Source organism: Arachis stenosperma, chromosome 1 (assembly GCF_014773155.1).
Source record: "Arachis stenosperma cultivar V10309 chromosome 1, arast.V10309.gnm1.PFL2, whole genome shotgun sequence".
Taxonomy (NCBI): Eukaryota; Viridiplantae; Streptophyta; class Magnoliopsida; order Fabales; family Fabaceae; genus Arachis; species Arachis stenosperma.
Window position 1 is genome coordinate 70201275 of NC_080377.1, and position 12007 is coordinate 70213281.

The following is a 12007-nucleotide window of genomic DNA, read 5'->3' on the forward strand; positions in this document are numbered from 1 at the left end:
TGTGTTCAATGCCTGAGAGTGAAAATGGAAAAGGGGGCAGGGTTTAGGGTTTGAAACAGCGGGTTCTGCTGGCTTTTACCGGGAAGAAGGAGATCCATAGAGAAATTGATATACTGACACGATGAAGGAAGGAGGAAAGACAGAGAGTGAGAAGCTTAGAAGGGAGAGAGAAGGAGCAACGCAGAAACAGAGAGAATAGAATAACCTTTACCTTTAACAATCTATTCTTCATTATTTTATTTCAAAATAACATGAGGGCGACACCTGGCTTCATGAGCCACGGCAATTATACAAGTAGTAGATATATATAGTTCAAACTTAAATAGAATCCATATAAGATTAACTTGCTCTGTTGATTGGGAAATAAAAAATCATTGTGTTCCAATTCTTCAGCTTCTCAGTGGATGAGTACTAACAGTTCATAAATCCAAAAAATTTTGATAGTGACAATAAAATATGTATAGTATGTTAACAATTTTATAATAAAATATTATATATATATATATATATATAATTAATTATTAAATTATTTATTATATATTAATATATTTTTAATATATATTTTATATTTTATATTTTATACAAGTAATTTTTTTGTGTATATATAATATAGTTGTTATAATTATATTTGATTATTATAAAATATGATTAATGTTTAAAATATTTAATTAATAAATTAAAACAGTAAAATAATAATTTAAATAATAATATATAATTTAAAATTTAAATTTTAAATTTTATATTTTAAAAAATTAAATATTTTTTAGTAATACAATTGAAATATTATTAAATAATTATTTAAAAATTTGTCTCACATATAATTCATTTTTAATAATATTTATAGTTAAAGAATTCTTTTAATTAATGTATATTATAAAAACAACTAAAGCTAATTTAAAAAAATACCGATAAATAAATAATATTTTTTGAATTAATTTTTAATAAAAAATATTAATTTCATTCAAATTTAAAAATTAATTATTATAATATATATATTTAATATGAAATTCTCTCACTATTAAATATTAAAATAAAATTAAATAAAAAATTATTATAGAATTAAATTTATTAATTTAATAAAAACAAATAAATATTATCATAATGTATTACTGAAGAAAATTTCAAATTGTACTTTCCCCCACAAGTAGAACCGTCCCTGACTGCTAACACTAGCAGACGATGTGATCAAGTTCTTGCGTGCTTTTACTAAAAACTAAAAAGGGACGATAGCGACTATAAATAGTGCGACCTTTGTAAGTATTTTTCAAAATACTTCGTTTGCCAAATTTTTTATTTGAGTGAGAATAGTCGCCGGAGCTTGAAAAAAAATTTGAAGGAGCAAAAAATTTTAATAAAAAATTATATAATAATATTTATATTAAAATAAAATTTATAAATATAATTATTTTATTTTAAAATTTATTATTAACATGTAAAATTATATATAATTAAAATTAACAAAAAATAATTTTGATCTTTGATTAATAAAAAAATTTGTTTAGGTTAATAAGTCAATTTAATTTTAAATAAAAAATTAATTTAAAAAAATCAGTTTGTACATAAAAAAATTAGTTTTTGCACATAAATTTTTATTTAAAAAATTAATTTTTTATCTAAAAATAGAATTTTTTAAAATTAATTTTTTATTTAAATTATATAAAATTAATTATAATTTATAAATTATTTTTTAATATTTTAAAAAATTAATTTTATTTTTGATAATATTTATCTCTCAAAAATTTTAAGATGACTTATTTTTATTATTATTTTTATTACAAATTAAATAATATAATACAACAAAACAAAGTCTTAAATTTTTAATAAAATAAAAATATCAAAATTTATTAATGTAAACAATGTTATACTATAATAGCATTAAATTTGTAAAATTGATTTAAAAATAAAATAATAACTTTTTATTAATAACTGATATTACTATCATTTATATTATAATTTTTATTATTTTAATAATAAAAAATACATAAAACTATATGAAAAATTAAATATAATTTAGTGTTAATTTTATAATAATATTTAATTTATAAAATTAATTTAAAAATATGTTATTTGTTATTGATTTAAAAATATGTCATTTATTATATTAAATAGAGAAAATAAAAAATTTTAAAAAAATAATAAAAATAGACATAAAACTCAAATACATAAATTAAAAGTATATTAATTTAATTAAATAAACTAATTTTATTTTTTTAAAATAAAATTATTAATAAATTTACAAAAATTTTGGAGGATCATGACTCCTTTTACTTACACAAAGTTCCGCCGCTGAGTGAAAGGGAGAGTAGAGCAGCCGAAGAGATATGAAAGAGAGGGGAAGTGTAAAAAAAAATGTCGCATAATAATAATATTAAATTATTAATAGACTAAATAACGACATGGACATATACATTGCGGATTATCTAAGTAAGCATGTTGCCAAGTTGATAGTTTATAATTTTTTTATTTTCTTAATTATGAAAATTAATTTTTTATATTTATTTTTGTTTAAGTTAGTATAAATATAAACTTGCATTGTTTATGGATGTTAGTATTAATTTTTAGCGGTCAAGATGATTAAGATTTAAATTTAACATGTATTTATTTAGATTAAGGGATAAGTTTGTTTAAATTAGTATAGATATACACTTAATGTATGTTAGCTTTAATTTTTAGTTGTAAAAGATGATACCGATTTAAATTTAAAATTTATTTATTTAAATTAGTGGAATGAAAAATAAATTAATAAAAGTTATTTAGTATACATTTATTTAGTTTTTTTAATTTATTTTCTTAAAATTAGACTTATTAATTTTATTACGAGTGTGTATATATTATTATCAAGGAAAGCGGAATTTATATACTGTTTTCCGGACAACAACAGCAAAATTTGAAAGAGAATTATGTGCTATTTTTATTGTTAGCACCAACGCAAACATTATAAATTCCGTTTTTATTTTTTGTGCCAGCGAACTTATAACTAATATTTAAAACAGTAAAATTATATAATCGATTATTTGAGTAAATAATTAATTTATTTTATTTAGATAAAAATTTATAAAATAATCATATTTTATCTTCTCAAATAAAAAAATTAAAAAGATTTAATTCCTACAAAACAACGAACAAATTAAGTGATTAATATTTTTTTAAATTTATATTGCATTGAGATAATATTTAGTTAATTTTTATTTTTTATTAAAATATTAGTCTTTAGTATTTTTTTAAAAATACTACTAATAGAACTTGTTGCTGATTATTGGATAAATAAATTGTCAAATAATCAATGAATATTTCATATTATTCTAACGACTATATTCTAATAAAGTTTATAGCTTTCTATTTTTTTTAAACAAATACTCGTACAAAATAATACTATATACCTAAATCTTTTTATTAAATTTAATTAAATTAATTTAATATAATAAAAATTAATTATGATTAATATTATTTCAAAACTTAGTATTTAATTTAGTTAAATTTAGTTCATAAAAAAAATTTAAATACATAATATTACTCCTACATAAATATAGGAAATAGTAATGCTTTTAGAAGACACAAATTTTGATATACATCAGGTTGATATTCATTCTGTCAAATTTTGGTATAATTTTTATTCATTACTTAAATATTATTTTCACCATTAAATCAAATATTAAAAAATAATAATCGCCTTATTTATCAAGTTCATTAAATCAAATATTAATAAAAATATTTTTTTATAAAATATACAAATAGACTAAAAAATTTAGATATAAAATAATATAAATAATATGTCTTAATATAGTAATTTTTGATATTTTTAAAATTGTAAAAAATATACAAATTAGACCGTTTAAAAAATATACAAATTGGACCGTTTAATTTGTGTTTAAAAAATTAAAAAATTTGGAATATACAAATCGGACCATCTAATTTCTATACCTCAATTTTTAAAATTTTTTTAACACAAATTAGACGGTCCAATTTTTGTACTTATACCAATCAAATTAGACAGTCTAAATTTCTGTACTTTTAATAATATTAAATTACTCTTCTATACTAGCCCATGACAACAATAAAGAAGTCTTGTGGTCCACAAATTCGGCCCAACAGAATACATAAATTCAGTTCTAATTTTAGTCTTTATTATTTTATCTTATATTATCTTTATGTTATCTTCTCTTTTTATCTTATCTTTACTTTTATCTTTCATAGGACAATACTTTATATATATTTAGTTTTACCTTCGTAGTTTACAACACTACACTTCAATTCAATTCAAATTTATCAACAATCAATAAAAGTTTGCATCTTTTCTTTTCCTATTTTTTCACAATTTTATCAAACAAATCAGACGATTCAGTTTCTACCTTTTTAATTATACGGTTCTATATTTAAAAATGACACTCCAATAATTTACATTTTAAAAAAATTTCATTACCATTTCAATATCAAAAACAAAAAAATGTATACAAATACAAACAACACATTCTATTAAAATAAATAAATAAAAAATAAATCATTCAAATATATATTGGTACAAAGCTAATTATCGGCATGGGGGTATCTGAAGAGATTGCATGACTATATTTGCTCAAGGGATGAAGTTTATCATGGGATAAGAGTGTGGTGTTGTTGAATTTTGTGCCCTCATTGAGAAGTGTGATAGGTTACGCCATTGATGATGTGGGTGACATTTGTCTTGTAGAACTAAAAGATTTGAGATAATTCATTTCCTATTTTGTATCGGTTTGTATGATGACTCTGATTGTTTTCGTAACATTACCTATCCAACTTGCTCCCGTTTCTCTATTGGCTCTATAAATTCTAACTAGCCCTTCCCCTCAAGACACATTCCATATTTTCATACAAGAACCAATACTATTACTATAGGCACGTAGAAGGGGAAACAAAGGTTAATAAAACAAAAAAAGGAAAGGGATGGATACTGGAACCTATGGATATCCCAAACAAGGAGTGAAAAAGATTGATCCGTCCTATGATGTTCCAGAAGGAGTGGACATTCGGGGAAGATATGATGAGGAGTTTGCAAAAATCCTCACAAAGGATGCTCTGAAGTTTGTTGCTGAGTTGCAACGTGAGTTCAGGAGCCATATAAGGTATGCTCTGGAGTGCAGAAAAGAGGCAAAGAGGAGGTACAATGAAGGGGCTCTGCCGGGGTTCGATCCGGCGACGAGGTACATAAGGGAAGGGGAGTGGGTGTGTGCACCGGTTCCACCGGCTGTGGCTGATAGGAAGGTAGAGATCACAGGACCTGTGGAGAGGAAGATGGCTATCAATGCTCTCAACTCTGGAGCTAAAGTCTTTATGGTTAGTACTAATTACCAACACATCTTTATGCGCATTTGCAGTGTTTTACGATGGGGTATCCATTTTACATGGAATAAAATGTGTCGACTCATTCATTATTTACTATTGGATTGGATTTCAGTAGAGTCTATATTCTATTCATTGAAAGATAATGGATAAGTCAACAATATTGTATATCTAAAATGAATGAATTAGTGAAAAAATTAATTAAATGATAAAATGAGAGATAAATCAATAATCATCATTGAATTTGTAATTCTTATCATGTCAACTCTATTATCTTAATTTAAAACTGATTAATATTTTACTTTATTATTTTATTAATTCTCTCCCTTTGAGGAGTTTGATCCAAAATCAATATATCAAACATTTATTTAGTACTTCCTTTTAAAAAAAAAAAACACTATACTATACGTAAATTGTATAATCGTCACTCCACGCATGCTCTTACAAAAAAGAATTTTTTTTTTTACCAGTACACTTGATTTTTTGATATTTTAGGAGTTATGAAGATGGGCCAGGATAATGATTAAGAGGAGATATTCCTATCTTATAAGAGATGTGAAGTGATAGAAACTAACAACTTTTGTGATTTGTAATTATCAATTAATTATTATTAGTATTTTTAATAGTGTGAAAATTTATATAATAATATAAAATTATTTTTTTTTTTATTAAATAATGATTAAATTTTAATAAATGTGCTCGTCCCTAGACTTTCTCATAAGAGATTGTGTTTATGTTGGGGTGATGTTCAAATAACATTTCAGATTTGGAACCAAAACAATGAAAAGTTGCTGTTTGTTAAAATTTCGATTTGTAGGCTGATTTTGAAGATGCACTCTCACCAAGCTGGGAGAATCTTATGAGGGGTCAAGTGAACTTGAAGGATGCAGTGGCTGGGACTATAACCTTCAACGACAAAGCCAGGAACAAGGTTTACAAGCTCAACGATCAGACAGCTAAGCTTTTTGTCAGACCAAGAGGTTGGCACCTACCCGAGGCCCATATTTTCATTGATGGTGAACCAGCAACCGGTTGCCTTGTTGATTTTGGCCTCTACTTCTACCACAATCATGCACCGTTCCGCCAGACTCAGGGTGCAGGCTTTGGCCCTTTCTTCTATCTTCCAAAAATGGAGCACTCAAGGTAAAGAACAAAGCTAGCTCTAGCTGAAAGCTAGAGATTTTATGTTTAGGAGTTTATATAGAATACAATCAAACAAGTAATTTGTGATTGACAGGGAAGCTAAGATATGGAATAATGTGTTTGAGAGGGCAGAGAAGATGGCAGGCATAGAAAGGGGAAGCATACGGGCCACTGTTCTGATTGAAACACTTCCTGCTGTGTTTCAAATGAACGAAATTCTGTATGAGCTGAGGGACCACTCCGTTGGTCTCAACTGTGGCCGTTGGGATTACATTTTCAGTTATGTCAAGACCTTCCAAGCTCACCCGGATCGGCTGCTCCCGGACAGGGTTCTTGTTGGCATGACTCAGCACTTCATGAAGAGCTACGCTGACCTTCTCATCCGGACGTGTCATAGGCGTGGCGTGCATGCTATGGGAGGCATGGTATGTATATGTGATAAATTTGGGAGAAAATGGTAATGTCACTCTTTTTCTATAATGTCACTCCATACATACTTTTGCATTGTATGTTTGCATGAATTTGTAGAAAAAATGAAGGAATAAAAATAGAAATGACAATATCCATTCTCTGAATTTGGTTCACTACAAGAATAAGTTCTCCAATGTCAAAATTGCATATGGCTTTAACAAACATGTTTTCATTGCTTGGACAGGAAAATAAGATGATGACATTGAAATCAAAGTATAACATGTTAAGTTCACATGAAATTTTGAAGCTGACCAGAGTTTACTACTATGCAGCATTCTTAATTTCTAGTGGTAGTTCTAACTTTTAAGTGAAGGGTATATGGACTATATAATTTAGATGCTAACTGACTAGTATCAAATTGAACATTAAGGATAACAATCACAAGGCTAGATTGAAATTTAGCTGAAACTGTTTAAACCAAATTGAGGCAAGCCATACATGAAGGTGGTTTTTTGTTGAAAATGTTTCTTAAGTTTATATTCTTTACCAGGCAGCTCAAATTCCAATTAGAGATGATCCAGCTGCTAATGAGGCAGCACTGGAACTGGTAAGGAAGGACAAACTAAGAGAAGTAAAGGCAGGGCACGACGGAACATGGGCAGCACACCCCGGTCTGATACCAGCCTGCGTGGAGGTTTTTAACAACAACATGGGCAATGCTCCTAATCAGATCAAGGACGCGAAGCGCGATGATGCTGCAAGCATAACTGAAGAAGACCTCTTGCAAATACCTAGAGGTGTACGTACAATGGATGGTCTCCGCTTGAATACACGTGTCGGTATTCAGTATGTGGCGGCATGGCTCACTGGATCTGGTTCAGTTCCTCTTTACAACCTCATGGAAGATGCTGCCACTGCTGAGATTAGCAGGGTGCAGAACTGGCAGTGGATCAAGTATGGAGTGGAGTTGGATGGGGATGGACTCGGAGTAAGAGTGAGCAAGGAGCTCTTCAGCCGAGTGGTTGAGGAAGAGATGGCTAGGATTGAAAGTGAGGTGGGAAAAGATAAGTTCAAGAAGGGAATGTATAAGGAGGCTTGCAAGATCTTCAAAAGGCAGTGCACTGCTCCAACACTGGATGATTTTCTGACCCTGGATGCCTACAATTACATAGTCATACATCACCCCAAGGGACCAGCAAAGCTTTGAATTTTGAAATGCTTCATTATGTCTAATAGTTTGTTGTTGGTTTGGATTGTGTCTTATACTTTTATGTAAGACGTTAATTCAGTCTTTATATTTTCATCATATTTATGTACACAAGAAACCGGCTCCACCTAGTGGGATAAGGTTTTGTTATTTTGTCATGTACACAAGAAAAGGGGGAGAAGGGGGAGTTGAGGTGTTGCTATTTTAAATAAAGATGGAACATTGCTATCTGCTTGAGCAGAAACTAAACCCCGTAACCAAGATTAGTTATGAGTCTCACCATATTAATCTTCTGCAACCTAGTTTTAGAAAGATAACTCCAAGATTTTCTTCCCCGTGGATTCAGTAAGGGAATAGGAGCAAGTCATGAGCCAATATAATGGTTAGCTAAAATTTCCATCAATTAGATAGGAGTTGGTTCAAAACTTACACCTAATCAAAAGCCAACCCAAAAATAGAAACTTCTGGATAAGATTCTACAGCTTCAATAACAGCATGTTCATGCATTTTCTAAATCAATTATTCTCCATATACAAGTTATTTACACATATAAGTACATATAAGTCATTTACATTCACGCGACCTGCCAAGTTCTTCTTCTCCTCCTCCTTCTTCTTCTTCTCTTTACACTTCGTCATCTTCTTCTTCTTTTCTTTTTTTTTTCTCTTTTGTTATAGTCATCTTCTTCTCCTTACACCTCCTCCTCCTCCTCCTCTTCCTCCTTTTTTCATTGGACTTTTTTATTCTTATTCATTTTTCTCCTTCTCGTCCATCATCTTCATCATCATGATCATCATCGTTATAGCATCGTCGTCGTCTTATATGTATCGTCGTTATCGTTATTGTTATCGTTATCGTAGAAATTTTGCTATGTTGATAATGTTGCCTGATCCAAAATTTTTGCCATAAAATTTTCTCAATTTGTGTAGTTACGGCAAATTTCAGGGTAAAACTAAGATATTTAGGTGTATTGTTTAAGAATTTTCGATGAATTTGTACTGATAAATTCTGCATAATTCGAAACTCTTCCTCTTCCTCCTCCTCGTCTTCTAATGCTTCTTTTTTTTTATCATCATCACCATCTTCTTCCTTTTTTTTCTTATTCATCTTTCCTTTCTTGTTTTACGTTTTCAACTTTCTTCTTGTTTTACTCTTTCTTAACAAGAATAAAAGAAAAAAAATCAAATAAAGAAGAAACACATAATGCTGCAAAATTACTTGGAAGAGGATGAACATACATTCATTCAACTAAAAGAAAAACAGAAATAAGGAAAAAAAGAAGAAAAAAATACATCATTAGAGAAAATATTTTTGTGTAGTTGCAGTAAATTTCGCGGTAAAACTAAAATATTTAGGTGTATTGTTTAAGAATTTTCGGTGGATTTGTACTGATAAATTCTGCATAATTCAAAACTCTTCCTTTTTCTCCTCTTCATTCTTCCTTCTTATTTTACCTTCTAAAAAATATATAGAGTATTGCAAAATCAATAGAAAGAGAAGGAGAAAAAAAGTGCAGCAACAAAAGTGTTACATGCCCTGGAGAGAGAGAGAGAGAGAGAGAGAGAGAGAGAGAGAGAGAGAGAGAGAGAGAATGCTGAGTCAGCAGCAAAGGCATCTTAAAAGGAAAGAAAATAATCCCTTTACCTTATCATTATTCTAGAAGAAGCAATAAAGAAAAGGGAGGAATAATAAGGCAGGAGAAATGTGTAATCATATGAGTTGAATGCTAATTATGATAATTAATTTAGGGAATGCAATAAAAGAAGGAGCTGATTAGGTGAAAGGTAGGAAAAGATTTGGAAAGGTCTAGGCTAGGAGAGAAGAGAACTCTCGAAATTCTTCTATTATCTTTTACTGTTCTATTGTATTTCTGTATTTCTATTAAAATAAATACCAGTGTAACAACTGGTATCAGAGCACCAATCTTAGGTGTTCTATGCATGGTTTCCACGCGAGCTGCCATGAAGTCGAGGTTGGAAGTTTTGGAGAAGCAAATGGAGGAGATGAGGGAGGCCAGAATCGTTCATTGAAAACTCAAAACCGATCATTTGAACTCTTATCCACCAACCTACTAAGACAGGTGAGGAAAATGCTTTCGCAACAACACCATGACCAGGGAAGAAACGTGGCTGAAGGGAGAAACAAGGGAGATGGAGAAGGTTCAGAAGGCAAAGGCGGCGGCAATAATGAAGGTGAAACAGAACAGAGGAGATTTGAGCCTAACAGGAAGCTTGACATTCCCATCTTCTCGGGAGATGATGTAAATGGCTGGCTGGTGAAGATGGAAAGGTATTTTCGTATCACCCAGGTGGCTCCGGCAGAAAGAATGGACTTTGTCACTTTTGCTTTGGAGGGAGAGGATCTCGCATGGATCGAGTGGTGGGAAGAATACACACCATTTTAGACATGGAGACGATTCAAAGAGGACTTATTGAAACGTTTTTAACCTGGAGCTGCTCTCAACCCCATGGCTCCGTTACTAGAGGTGAAACAGGTGGAGGACGTCGCTTAGTATAAGTGAGAGTTTGAGGCTGCAGTACGAACGCAGAAAAACCTGGGAACAGAGGCTCTCGTGTGCATCTTTGCAAATGGACTCAAAAAGAAAATTCAGGCAGAGTTGGAGGTGGCTCAGTTTGATAATTTGCTAGCTTAATTGGATAGAGCCATGGCTATTGAATGGCGAAATCAAGCATGGAAGAAGACCGGGGTTGACCCTAACGGCAAGAGGGTGGAGGGGCTGCCAAAAGGGAGCAGGTCAGGCAAATCTGGTACGGTGGGAGCTAGATTTGGATTTTTCAAAAATCCTAGTTTGGCGAAGTACAACACCCATAATGACAGAAGCGAATCGATGGGCGAGATTGGATCCAACACAAACAGAGGCACCCCTACTCCTCATACAGACCTTAACACCAGTTCGAACGGAGGCAGCAGCATTTCTCATTCACCGACGACTCGTAACAGTGGCACACGGCGGCTCTCGAATGAAGAGTGGGCAGAGAGACAGAGGAAAGGGTTGTGCTTCAGATGTGGAGAGAAGTGGGGATCTGATCATAGGTGCTTCATGAAGCACTATCAAATCATGCTCCTAGGAGAAGATGCAGAATAGGAGGCAGAAGGAGACGTAGGGATGAACCAAGAGACCCATGAAGGAGAACCTGAACGGGAAGAGCTGCAACTGTCATCATACAGCTGCAATTCAATAAGCCTTTCCTTTCTTCTACCTTGAGGACAAGGTGATGCTCCAAGGGGAAGGTATTGTTACATATCCTGCAGAGAGAGAATACTGAGTCAGCAGCAAAAGCAACTTAAAAAGAAAAGAAAATAATCCTTTTACCTTTGTCACGGCCCAAAATTAACCATGACTGGCACTAAGAAAAATAGTCTCTTAGCAAGCCTAACTAACTTAAATATAAGTTGAAAAGAAAATTACAAATATTTTACAAGTTTTAAAATAGTTAGTTATACATTTTTAACAAAAATATATAAAATAATTACGAATGGTTGGATCCTGCTTATGACATATGGAGCATATACATCTAGGAACCCGACAAAGGGGAAGTACTTATTGCAGATCGTTATTCTTGAATAGAAAGTCTCACATAGTCAAGTATTTGTTCCTAAAAAATATTTTAAAAAAAACGGAGTGAGTTTTACAACTCAGTGGCTAGATAATCCATCTATAATCGACATGAGACCATATAAACATTATTATCAAAGTAATTTTAATTAGAAAATAATAGTTGATAATAATAAGTGAATCAATAAGAGAGTTCTCATACAGAAATCAAATCAAAAGTCCACACTTGGGCGGCTCCACCTTTATGGGTAGCCCTTTCTTCTTGTGTGTCCTAACAAAATAACAGATCTAACGTGTGGCCTACACGTTAGGCTAGCAACACCCCTGCTAGCTGGAGTCTGAGTTAGATGCAT

General features: G+C 30.8%; 1 protein-coding gene across 1 annotated transcript; it reads left to right on the forward strand.

Annotated features, from left to right (window-relative positions):
• Positions 1–4707: 4707 nt before the first annotated feature.
• LOC130947940 (malate synthase, glyoxysomal) lies at positions 4708–8077 on the forward strand. The gene is made up of 4 exons (XM_057876683.1): positions 4708–5310; positions 6134–6459; positions 6554–6884; positions 7421–8077. The coding sequence occupies exons 1-4, from the start codon at positions 4921–4923 to the stop codon at positions 8075–8077; spliced, it is 1704 nt and encodes a 567-aa protein (XP_057732666.1). The 5' UTR covers positions 4708–4920.
• Positions 8078–12007: the final 3930 nt, after the last annotated feature.

What these genes read in the sequence shown, in the direction of transcription:
- LOC130947940 (XM_057876683.1), top strand. Translation starts at nt 4,921, where the DNA reads ATGGATACTGGAACCTATGGATATCCCAAACAAGGAGTGAAAAAGATT. An exon ending in CCAAAAATGGAGCACTCAAG is followed by an intron (nt 6,460 to 6,553) that starts GTAAAGAACAAA and finishes TGTGATTGACAG; the next exon opens with GGAAGCTAAGATATGGAATA. An exon ending in TGCATGCTATGGGAGGCATG is followed by an intron (nt 6,885 to 7,420) that starts GTATGTATATGT and finishes ATTCTTTACCAG; the next exon opens with GCAGCTCAAATTCCAATTAG.